General features: G+C 44.1%; 1 protein-coding gene across 7 annotated transcripts in view; it reads right to left on the reverse strand.

The window, feature by feature from the left end:
• The window catches only part of TMEM164 (transmembrane protein 164), a 55,339-nt gene that overhangs the window by 11,048 nt on the left and 30,993 nt on the right, over nucleotides 1–13,298 (reverse strand). For all 7 annotated transcript variants that reach the window (XM_083722491.1, XM_083722490.1, XM_083722492.1 and 4 more), the window contains exon 5: nucleotides 4,960–5,038. In XM_083722491.1, the coding sequence (XP_083578617.1) occupies nucleotides 4,960–5,038 (79 nt within the window). The remainder of the gene's footprint in view (nucleotides 1–4,959; nucleotides 5,039–13,298) is intronic.

Raw genomic sequence — 13,298 nt, forward strand, 5'->3', positions numbered from 1 at the left:
AAACCACAGTGCCACCCGCGTCCTACAATGTACCGGTAGGTTAACACATCTTAAATAAAAGATGAAAGCTAAAAATACCAACAACCCCCCATACACATTCTACAAAACACAATTAACTAAACACAGCTTCTTCCTCGGTGTCAGAATAAACATTATACATAAAAATCAGTCACAAAAATACAAAGCGAGATTCTGCATCATAAAACATAGGAAATAGCTAAATAAAGTATTATCTAGACATCAGGAAATAAAAGAGTAAGAATTCCATATTTATACACAGACTGGTGGATAACAAGACAAAAGAAAAATCAACTTGCTCTACGCAGTCACCATAAGTTCATAGCCCCTTGTGCAGCAACAAACACAACTTAGTCTAACTGTGCTGAAGGGTGGTTAAGAAATGCTACACACCACCCCCAAATCTCCACAGTCCTGCAAGATTTCAGGTGCTTGTCAAGGGTCTGTGTTTCATTTTGGAAAAATGAGGCACTGCAGAGACTGTGGTGTCTTTATGGTATATGAATTATTTACACATATATACAACCTGAGCATACAAGGGAGAGGACCACAGCATACATGCCCCAAGAGGTTCTGGCTTCTTCCATAGCCACAGAAGCCTTAGACTTAAGCAGACCCCAACCACTGTTTTCAAACATTGCTCTCTCTCCAGCCCACTACTTCCCAACACTGTTGCTTAACTCCTAACTGCCTTTCTAAACATAACCTTTCCTTAAAACACTGGCATTGTCTTTTTAAACTAAATCCTAAGTTGAGGGACCAATAAAATCCCCTGATTTGCAAATGGTGTATGTCCTTTCATCCTTTGGCTTGCTAATGGATCATTACCCCAAGCTAACACCTCAAAGGGAAATTTGACTTAATTAACTCTTAAAACATGTTGATTTCCTTAGAAATCACGTTAGAAGTATCTAACGTAAATATATGTATAAAATATAAAAATGCATTTAGAAAATAAATAAATAAGCAAGCAAGCAAGCGAGGGGGTAAAGTGTCTAATACACGATTCAGGCAGTTTGCCGTAGTTTTTCACACAGGCTAATTCCAAAGGGTTAAAACAGGGGTAGGCAACCTAAGGCCCGGGGGCCGGATGCGGCCAATCGCCTTCTCAATCCAGCCCGCGGACGGTCCGGGAATCAGTGTGTTTTTACATGAGCAGAATGTGTGCTTTTATTTAAAATGCATCTCTGGGGCATAGGAATTCGTTTATATATTTTTTCAAAATATAGTCCAGCCCACCACATGGTCTGAGGGACAGTGGACTGGCCCACGGCTGAAAAAGGCTGTGGACCCCTGGGTTAAAAGCTTCTAACACACATCTTAATACACACTGTTATTGATGACTTTCTAACACTTGGGGGTCTGATAACACTCAATCCTTAATTAAATTCTAGCAGCTACAACAAGCCTTTACAGTGGTACCTCGGGTTACATATGCTTCAGGTTACACACGCTTCAGGTTACAGACTCCACTAACCCAGAAATATTACCTTGGGTTAAGAACTTTGCTTCAGGATAAGAACAGAAATCGTGCTCCGGCGGCGTGGCGGCAGCAGGAGGCCCCATTAGCTAAAGTCGTGCTTTAGGTTAAGAACGGATTCAGGTTAAGAACGGACCTCCAGAACGAATTAAGTTCTTAACCCGAGGTACCACTATATAGCAATATTATGCACATGACTCTCAACTCACACTGAGGTTATGTTCCAGGGATAGAGTGTAAAGCCAAAATTGTGTTTAGTCAAAACACATTGGGTGCAATGGTGGGTGGGATTGCCAAAGTATTTCCACCCCACCCCCACCCCCGGACACCTGTCCGCATTCTGCTCCCTTTCTAATTTAAAAAAATTGTTTTGCTAAGTGCGTAAAGCTGAACGTGCACGAGTTTAATGTGCGTAAGTTGTGAGTTACCTGTACATACATAATGTGTGATGCTACTGTGGGGAGGGGGCGTTGCACCAGCCCTCTTGCTACTCTTGCACTCATGGGCTTCAGTATCTGTAAATGGTACTCTAAACAAATGGTGGCATTAAGCTGAAAAAAGGCACCAAAAGGAGCAACCACATCCTCTTCGACAGAAGAGAGAGCTCTGGCTCCTCCTGCTGGGTGATACAGGCCACACACACAAGCTTTGAACTTAAAGGGAACTTTCCTAGACAGAGACTGCAATCAAGCTACACATTAAAAGCACATGACTTCCCTCCAACAATCCTGGGAATTGTAGTTTGTCCAGGATGCTGGGAATTGCAGACCTGTAGAGGGTAAACGATTGCTCCCAGGATTCTTTGGGAGGAATGATGTGCTTTAAATGTTCAGTGCTCGCAACCAGAGGCATGCGGGAGCTCTTGTGTGAGACAGGTTGTGATGCAATTGTAAGACAGCCTCAGTGCTCATTTGCACCACTGCTTTCCTGCACCAGCACATATCAGAAGACGCAATTTAAATCTCACATGTGAAAATGTCCTAAGGCTGAGCAGCAAGCTATGTAATCAGCAGCACTGAGTGGTGAAATAATTGTTGGGCTGTACCACTTCAGCCTGCAAGTGAAGGATTGGATGTTTTGGTGCTGACACACAGACACACACACACACAAAAAAAAAATCAAGCACCACCTCCCTATGTATACAGAGCTAGCAGGAAGAAAGCCAAGACAGAACCCCAGGGATCAGTCACACATTCAACACCTTGTGTTAAGAGAGACAAAGCCAAGCAATTGCAGCACACGTGACTCCCTTGTGCAGTTTGCTTTTAAAGTCAAAAAGGGGTGCAAAATGTGCAGCAACTGTCATTTTGGTATCAGGATAGGGAGGGGAGGAGAGGGGAGGGGGAGAGGGGAGGGGGAGAGGGAGAGGGAGAGGGAGAGGGAGAGGGAGAGGGAGAGGGAGAGGGAGAGAGAGAGAGAGAGAGAGAGAGAGAGAGAGAGAGAGAGAGAATGTGCATGAGAGAGCATAAGATTCTGGGATGCTTCAGGAATTTAACCTTTGCAAATTCCAATACAAACTGGCATCATCCACATGTTCTACTACACCAATATCAATGCAGTTATCCATTAGCATCTACACCTCCCAAATGTTCTGGCATGGTTAGGACCATAGGAAGCTTCCTTATACAAAGCCAGGTCATTGGTCTATCTATCTCAGCACCAGCTGCGCTGACTGGCAGAGGCTCTCAAGGGTTTCAGGCAGAGGACACTCTCAGCTCTATCAGGAGATGCCAGGGATTGTACCATTGAGCAATGACACCCCTTGAATATTTCTCTGCTCAATAGTGTATCTAGAGCACATTTGTGAATGCATATTCCCTGCAGGATTCCAAGGGCCACATGGCAGTGGTGGCCAAGGCCAGAGAGAAAAGCTACAAATGCAAAATTTACCTCCAGACAGCAGGCAATCTTACACACATATTCCTTAATCCAGGCAACCGATGTGAGCTGGTCTTTGACTGTAATAAATTATCTATCTACAGTGGTGCCCCGCAAGACGAATGCCTCGCAAGACGAAAAACCCGCTAGACGAAAGGGTTTTCCGTTTTTGGAGGCACTTCGCTAAACGAATTTCTCTATGGGGTTGCTTCGCAAGACGAAAAAATCTTGCGAGTTCCCACTTTCCCCCCCCCTTTTTTCCGCCCTTTCCCTAAGCGCTAAGCCACTTATCAGCTGTTCCGCTGATAAGCCGCTTCTCAGCTGATCGCTAAAAGCCGCTAGACCGCTAATAACGCTAATCCGCTAAGCTGTCAATGGGCTTGCTTCGCAGGACAAAAAAACCGCTAGACGAAGAAAATCACGGAACGGATTAATTTCGTCTTGCGAGGCACCACTGTATCTATCTATCTATCTATCTATCTATCTATCTATCTATCTATCTATCATCTATCTAATCCAGGCAACCAAGGTGCATTATCAAAGTCCGAGAACATACTGCAGCCAAGCAAAAGGAGTCAATGAGAGTAAGAGGCAGGGTCAGGAGCCAGGTGCTGCTCAGGTGAGTCCAAAGGGCTTGGCAGAGTGGCTCAAAGGGCTAGGGAACAAAGATCTGCTGGGTTGTGGTGGGGCTGGGTGAGATGAGAAGGTTATAGAATCTTTCAGCCAATATATATAAACAAAGTTGAGAAAATGCATAGAAGAAATGGTGAAAAATAAACACTAAGTTGCTGTGAATTGTGCTAGAGAATAGTCTCCCTTTCTTGCAGTTCTGACTGCTTTCCAGTAAGCTAATCAGGAATTCACACTTTCTAAGCAACCGTCCTACAAGGTCTGGCACTCGCCACACTCCTAGAACCCATGTATGTGGAACAGATGCTGGCAACAGTTCCTGGATCTCATGTTGTCGAGGTACTGCTCACTAGCCTAGAACCTCCAATGGGCTTTTGTAATGCAAAGTTGGCCCCCCTCTACAACTTTGTGTATATCTCCAAGGCAACCAGGATTTTAGAAGGCAAGCTGGTCAACCTCTCTCGAGCCAGCACTAGAGGGCAGCAAATAGCTGTAAACCAGCAAGAGGTACCTCTATCGTAATGCAAGGCAGCAGTCTTCAGATGGGAGTGTCACACACTTTGATCGTTGTTCAAAAAATCAGAGTGACCATGAAGAAATGTGAGGCTTTATATGGTTTGTCCCCTTCCTACGAACTCCCTAGGCTCCCAAATTATTTTTTTTTTCTGTTCCAGCAGGCTTTTACCCTCACTGATTTCATGTTCTGCTTCCCAAGTATAACATGGAATAAATGTATCTAGGGATGGAGGTGGGGAAAGTCCTCATTTGGAAGCCTCAACTTCTATACAGATTGATAGATGTGCTCTAATTGGATTGTGCACCTCTCCAAACTTAGGGGACGAAGGCATATAAAATATGTATACAAAATGTGAACAATTTAAATGCAAAGTGGGGGGCCTTAAAAAATCTCCAAATAAGCCTTACACACTTACACACACACACACACTACATACCTCTTTTATTCAGTAGATAGATGGGAACAATGTACAACATGACATGCTGAATGTAATAGACCTCCAATTCAAAAGGTAGCTGGGGAAAGAAGGAAAAGAAAGCAGTAAGTACTATGCATAAATTAACATAACACTATAGATGGAGTCCTGCTGGATCAGGCAAAAGGCCCATCTAGTCAAGTACTCTAGTCTCACATGGGCCAACCAAAACAAAAAAAATTCCTTCCAGTAGCACCTTAAAGACCAACTAAGTTAGTTCTTGGTATGAGCTTTCGTGTGCATGCACACTTCTTCAGATACACTGAAACAGAAGTTTCCAGACCCTTCTATATAGTGAGAAGGTGGGGAGGGGTATTACTCAGAAGGGTGGTGGGAATGGGTGATTGGCAGATAGCTGTGATGAGCCTGTTGACGACTCTTAACGACTGCAATAGGTCTTACAGGAAAAAGCAAGGGGTGAGAAGGTGAAAAATGGCTTTGTCATGTATAATGAGATAAGAATCCAATGTCTTTGTCTCTCCATGGTTTTAAGTTTGGTGATAAATTGCAATTCAGCAGCTTCTCTTTCCAGTCTATTTCTGAAATTCCTTTGTAGTAAAACAGCTACTTTGAGATCTTGTATAGAATGTCCTGGGAGATTGAAGTGTTCTCCTACTGGTTTCTCTGTCTTGTGATTCCTGATGTCAGATTTATGTCCGTTTATTCTTTGGCGTAAGGTCTGGCCTGTTTGTCCAATATAGAGAGCTGAAGGACACTGATGGCATTTGATGGCATACACAATGTTAGACGATGAGCAATTAAATAGTCCCAAGATGGTATGTGTGATGTTGTTGGGGCCAGTAATGGTGTTGTCCGGGTGTATGTGGCAGCAAAGTTGGCATCTGGGTTTATTGCAGGCTCTGGTGCCAGTGTCCGTGTTAGGTCTGGTTGTAGTATTATTGTGGGTTAGGAGTTGTTTAAGATTGGGTGGCTGTCTGTAGGCAATGAAAGGTCTTCCTCCCAGAGCTTGAGAAAGAGAACTGTCATTGTCCAGGAGAGGTTGTAGATCTCTGATGATGCGTTGTACTGTTTTAACTTGGGAGCTGTATGTGATGACTAGAGGTGTTCTGTTATTTTCTTTTTTGGGTCTGTCTTGCAGCATGTTTTCTCTGGGTATCAGTCTGGCTCTGTTGATCTGTTGTCTAACTTCATCTGCTGGGTATTTTAGTTCTAAAAGGGTTTGCTGTAGATCTCTTAGGTGAGAGTCTCTGTCTGTAGAATTGGAACAGATGCGGCTGTAACGTAGTGCCTGGCTATATACAATGGACTGTTTGGTATGTTTGGGATGGTAGCTAGAGGCATGTAGATATGTTGGGCCAACCAGATGTCGTTGGGAAGCCCACAAGAAGGACCTGAGGGCCATAGTTCTCTTCCCACCAGTGACTCTCAGCAGCTAGTATTCAGAAGCATCCTGCCATCATTTATTTACAAAACTGCATCTGAGAATAGCCATTCAGGAGATATTTCAGCTCAACTTTCTATGCATTCATAGAGCGTGTAAAAATTAACATGGCAGCCTCCTTCAGTATTAAGAAATCACACAACAGGAAAACAGATCTGAAATGCTTTCCAGTTCAAAGCTTCACCAGTGCTCTTGGGTGACTAGTTCAAGGGTCACTGTGGACTCAAATCCTGGCACAAGAGAAGCAAAAGCTTTTGAGTCTTCAATCCCCAGCTGAGGATATAGATACTAATAGGTACTGATTGTCAAGCCTTAGGGCAAAAACACACAATTATGGTCATGGGCTTATTCACTCACTTAACAGGTTGTGTGAGCCATGTAATATGTGAGATAATAACCCATATAATTACTGTGGTGTAAAGTACTGCTATTCCTAGTGCATTTCAGGTTCATCATTAATGTTTCCTGGTTGTCACTGGTACTAGAAAATGTTCGGAAGTGAGCAATTGCGACTCACAGCCTCTGATTTGCAGCACATAGCCCATAATGCATTTGGTCTTTTCTTCTTCTTCTGAAAGTGCACTGAACAACAATCACAGCCTCCCACTAATTATGGAGCCAATTTTTCAAGCTTTGTTACCCTTAACTTTGGTTTGCAAGGAGTTCAGCTGTTTAGATTTCATGCTGAATTGACTGGTTAAATTGACATTTGCAAGAGCATCAGATGTTTACTTGCAAAGCTTTGCTTGTTTTTTTCTTGGATCTTCAAGCTTTGTTCTTGACTTACCATTCCTGGTTTGTTTGAAGCAAAAGAAATCATGGGCCCAGGTTCAGATGTAATGCTTGAGCCAAACTATGGCTTAGCTCCTGGTACGGCTGAGTGATAGATCAATATATCGGCAAAAACTGGTTTGAAGCCCATATCATTATATCAGTTTCATAATTTTTGATCTGGCAATGTATCACAAATCATGATGTATGTGCGCGTATGTGCACGCTATGCAAAAATCACAACACAGGAAAAACCGTGAAGCCAACCGTCCTTATTTCAGACATTGTGATATATCGGTATACTGTAATGTTTAGCTGGTGCAGGAGCAGGTTTAGGTGAAAGGACTGTGTGATCATTTCTAGTCCTAAAAATAAATGCCTTCTTTCTAAATATACCGAGGCTCCCTATGCAAACATTTGCATCTGGCTCTGGTTGGTAACTCTCAAAGCTACAGGAAAAATCAAAGTAGGTCCATACAGCCTGAAGTCTAAAAGGTAAAGGTAAAAGGTACCCCTGCCCGTACGGGCCAGTCTTGCCAGACTCTGGGGTTGGTGCGCCCATCTCATTCAAGAGGCCGGGGGCCAGCGCTGTCCGGAGACACTTCCGGGTCACGTGGCCAGCGTGACGAAGCTGCTCTGGCCAGAGCCAGAGCCAGAGCCGCACACGGAAACGCCGTTTACCTTCCCGCTAGTAAGCGGTCCCTATTTATCTACTTGCACCCAGGGGTGCTTTCGAACTGCTAGGTTGGCAGGCGCTGGGACCGAGCAACGGGAGCGCACCCCGCCGCGGGGATTCGAACCGCCGACCTTTCGATTGGCAAGCCCTAGGCGCTGAGGCTTTTACCCACAGCGCCACCTGTGTCCCCACAGTGCCTGAAGTCTACCCACCCCTAAATTACACTACTTAGAAAGGGTCTTAAATAAACAGCAAATCCTCTCAAAAACATAAAGAAATCTTCACAAACTGCTAAATATACACTTTGGCCATCTGTTTTAAAAAGTTTTATAAAAGGCCCCCATGGCGACATGGGGGCCTTTTATGACACATGTTGTTAAGCAAGGTGACAATTTAATGCCACCAGAATCCCAGATTTGTCTTTCTGGAAAGATTTAATACCACAACATTTGCTAGTTTAATCCTCATTGCTATCTTAGTCACATGTCTGTATTTAGATATATCGTAAGTATATCTCCCAGGGATATTCTTAATATGCAGCTGACAGGTATTATGCTCTGTTTGGATGTATTTTGTTACCTATTATTATTTATTAAAGATAATGATGAAAAAACCTTGCACAGAAAACATTTTTAAACTGTGATTTTTTTGAACAGTTTTAGGTAAAAAGCAAACACACAAAGTATTCATTTCTGACAGGGTTCCTCTACTGTTTTACATAACCACCACAAAGGGAACACTTCTGAAAAATGATTCTGCTGCAACAACATGTAGAACAAAAACAATCTTTCATAGAATGAGAATGGTTTGTTCTCCAGTTCGGCTAACAAAACAAGTATGTTTCCTGGTACACCGCCGGCATCTGTCTAAACAACATAATTAAAACAAGGAATAGCCAACACCCACTATAATCTAAGATGAAAAAGGAAGAACATCACGTCTATCAAATTAAACACAGCCATACAGAGTAAACAGTAGCACATTTATTTCATGTATTCATGACACCATGTGTGACAGGAAACAAGGGCACAAGGGCCTGAGTAGGCCCCTGATGAAGGAAGCCAAAGGCTCATCTACTCCAGAACTCTGTTCTGACAGTAGCCAATCACTAAGATTAGTGCAACATCACTCTCCCCACTTGTGAATCCCAGGAAACTGTATTCGGCAGCAGTATCCTAGTTTAAGAACAAGTACCTGGGTTCACAAGAGCAAAAATTAATACGCTCAGTTCCTTCTCTTACAGCCAGGGCTGGTGGACCCATGAGGTAAAGTGAGATGCAGTGACAGATGGGGGTTAGTTGAAACCCAGACTTGGATGCTCTCAATCAGCACCTCAGGGCCACAGGAGTTTACATGCCAACCTAGCCATTACAGAGCCATACTATCATTAATGCTACTAATGGTTTTGAGAGCACAAAGCACTTTGCCTACATTATCATAGTACTCCTTGCAACCTATTATGCTAAGCATTTCTGCCCCATATAATGCAGCTGGGGAGATACTTGGGCTGAGAGAGAGAATTAGGCTGCCTAATAAGTTTATTACAAGATTAAAGCAAGATTTCAACTGGGGCTATTCCCATTCTTCACTCTTAGCCATATTTGACAATATTGTAAGCAGCCTGTCAACCCTGAGGAAGGCCAAGAGAGGCAAACAAGGTAAGACAGGAGCAATCCCTGAGAATCTCTTAACTATATGCATTATGTATCAAGGACTGAAGGAAATGGTGAGTGCGGGGGGGGGGGGGGGAAACCTGGGTGTTCTGGATTTTCCAGTGTTGATATTGCATCATCCTAAGAAGCACAGCCAGCCATCTAAGAGGAAGCCATGAATGTGCAGATTAGGAGCAGCTTAGTCAAAACCACAGTTGCTGTTTATTAGTCCAGGCACATTATTGCACAAGTATGACTATTCTTACCAGTAAATTGTTACAAAACATTTTCCTCCACATAGTGAAGTTTGAACGCCATAGAAATCCTGGACACAAGGGTCGCATTGACTGATGACCAAAAAATAAACAAAATATGCCAAATCTGATCCCGTGGCCAGCAACTTCGTCAGACAATTACATACATGGCATTTGCCATACAAGGATACATGTAGAGATAAAGGGTGATAATTCAACTGTCATACCCGGAGTAAATCCACTTAATTCAATGGACTTACCCCTAAAGGCTGTTAACCTCACTTACCTGTGAATAAACCCCACTGAATTCAACAGGACATACTTCTGTGTAAATGTGGTTAGGGTTGTGCTGTAAGAGCCAAGCACTGAATGCACACATGCTAACATGTGAGAGAGTGAGGCTCCCACACTGTGCATCTTATCTATCATCTATCTATATCTATCTATCATCTATCTATCTATCTATCTATCTATCATCTATCTATCTATCTATCTATCATCTATCTATTATTTATTTAGAGTATTTGTAATATGCTCTTCAGCCAAAAAGGCTCCCAAGAGTGGCTTACATACAGTCAAAGCAAGGCAGCCCCTACCTGAAGGCTTGCAATCTAAATACAATTTTGTATGTGTGTTGAAATCCCAACACACATACGAAAAGGGACAGGGAAGAAAGAAAATCGAAACCAAAACTCAGAGCCCAATTCCTAAACAGGTCTTCCCAGCTAGAACAGGTCAGGGGCAGGAGGTGCCTGGAGGAGCTGGGCTACCAGCATCTTGTGATGCTTAAAAGTTAAACATGCTTTGATAGAGGAAGCACCCACAGTTTAACTACCATTTAAGTTTTACTACAGGCTCTAAGGGACACAGGTGGCGCTGTGGGTTAAAGCCTCAGCGCCTAGGATTTGCCGATCGAAAGGTCGGCGGTTCGAATCCCTGCGGCGGGGTGCGCTCCCGCTGCTCGGTCCCAGCGCCTGCCAACCTAGCAGTTCGAAAGCACCTCCGGGTGCAAGTAGATAAATAGGGACCGCTTACCAGCGGGAAGTTAAACAGCGTTTCCGTGTGCGGCTCTGGCTCGCCAGATGCAGCTTTGTCACGCTGGCCACGTGACCCGGAAGTGTCTCCGGACAGCGCTGGCCCCTGGCCTCTTGAGTGAGATGGGCGCACAACCCCAGAGTCTGTCAAGACTGGCCCGCACGGGCAGGGGTACCTTTACCTTTACCTTTACAGGCTCTAAAATGTGTTTCTTGGTTGAGACACAAAATTGGCATGCTGGCAACTCATCTACAACTAAAGACACTGAAAATTAATGACAAGAGGAGCTTTTATTAGTCATCAACAGCTATTATACTCTACTCATATTTCCAAATATGAGTTTGGCACAGAACAGCACGTTACTGTTGCACTATTGGTGGCATGCATCTGCCTCGAGAGACAATGGAGTGTGTGTGACTCCAGAGATGAAGCCAAACTGCTGTATTAGCAGCACAAAAGTCACACACACACACACACACACCCTGACGCAAGCCTGGGCAGTGTATATGGAAGTCCTGGGCTGCCTAGCCAACAAGACTCCCCTCTTGGACTGCACTGTAACACCTCCCTCTATTTCCTGAATCCCTGTACACCATATCATTATCATCATCACTCTTAGCCTGATTTTCTGGGAATGATCCATTCAGTTGATGGATGGGGAGCCTGATGCTCTCCAGATGTTGCAGGACTACTATCCCCAACAACACCCAGAGGTCACTATGTTAGCTACTCCTGCAACTGTACCTGGAGGGACGCAGGTTCTTCTTCATTGACCTAGTTTGTTCCAACACAGTGCTTTTGCCATTCAGCCAGCAAATGTACTTGCAGATACAATGGCAGGTGGAGGTTGGGGGTGGAGCCAGAGTTATGATCGGCCCTACTGTTTGGGAGGAAGCATTAGCTGCCACTGCTAGGCTGCTAGGCTACCTCCCTTACATAAGAATCAAGCATTGTACAATGGAAGAGGCAGCACACAAACTCACACACTCCTCTCTATTCTCCACCTAGGTGAGAAACAGAGTTGAATTAACATATTCCGGCAAAGAGGGTGCACACAGCTGGCCTAGTGAGAGAGAATTCGCTGAGGAGGTGTGACCTGGGAAGAGGGATTCTGGCTAAGTAGGAAGCCTAGAAGGAGGAGAGTCCTGAGGCTCAAAGAGAGAGGACTATGGAGGGTGCATTTGGCCCCTGGCAGGAGGTTCCCCACCTCTGCTCTATGCCAGTTTCACCATCGTTCTCTACACCCAAAGCCCTTTCAAAGTAAATTAGAAATCAATGCTTAGGTTCTACTTTATCTTTTGATTTCTAAAGTAAATGCCTCTTAAAATCACATGTGACACACAAATTAATGTGGCAATTAACTGAGATCTACAGGACTAACTAACTAACTAACTAAATACTAAAAGACCACGTGCAAAGCTCTTCAGAGTTACCAAGTTTTCTTCCTAGACTTCAACTTGAGTTACTTACTTCCACAGCAAGCCCCTAAATCTAAATTACTTCTTAGAATAACCCTAGTCTAGGAGATGTTTTTTGTGAGCTCCCCAGGGAACAGCTACAGGGTGGTCTATAAACTCTATGAATATACAGATAAATTTTCCCCAGGTTACAAATGGAAAACCGATGCTGATGAATTCGAGTGCTTTGCCTGAAGCCATATAAAGAAGTCAGAGCCAAGGTGGAACCCAATCCAATCCCTACAGGCTTTGGGACACTACAGTAGTACCTTGGTTTACGAACGCAATCCGTTCCAGAAGTCCGTTCTTAAACAAAAGCGTTCTTAAACCGAGACACACTTTCCCTAGTGAGGCCTCCCACTGCTGGTGCCCTTCCGCCGTTCTGCTTCCATTCGGCTTCTGGAACACCTACTTCCGGTTTTGTAGAGTTCGTATCCCGAATAGTTCGTTAACAGGGCTGTTCATAGACTGAGGTACCACTGTACTTTTATCTGACAAACTGAATTAATGATGCAGAGCTTGTTTTTGATTTTTAAAAAAGTACATTGCCCCTTCTACCTATAATAAGAATGATAATGATAATGATGATAATGATAATGATAATAATATTAATAATTTATTATTTATACCTAGCCCATCTGGCTGGGCTTCCCCAGCCACTCTTGGCGGCTTCCAAAAGAATATTAAAACACATCAAACATTAAAAGCTTCCCTAAACAGGGCTGTCTTCAGATGTCTTCTAAAAGCCTGGTAGTTGTTGTTCTCTTTGACATCTGGTGGGAGGGTGTTCCACAGGGAAGGCGCCACTACCGAGAAGGCCCTCTGCCTGGTTCCCTGTAACTTGGCTTCTCGCAGTGGGAGAACCGCTAGAAGGCCCTCGGTGCTGGACCTCAGTGTCCAGGTAGAACGATGGGGGTGGAGACGCTCCTTCAGATATACTGGACCAAGGCTGTTTAGGGCTTTGAAGGACAGCACCAACACTTTGAATTGTGCTCGGAAACGTACTGGGAGCCAATGTAGGTCTTTCAAGACTGGTGTTATGGGGTCTCTGCG

This window comes from Podarcis gaigeae (assembly GCF_964106915.1).
Source record: "Podarcis gaigeae genome assembly, chromosome: Z".
Classification (NCBI taxonomy): Eukaryota; Metazoa; Chordata; class Lepidosauria; order Squamata; family Lacertidae; genus Podarcis; species Podarcis gaigeae.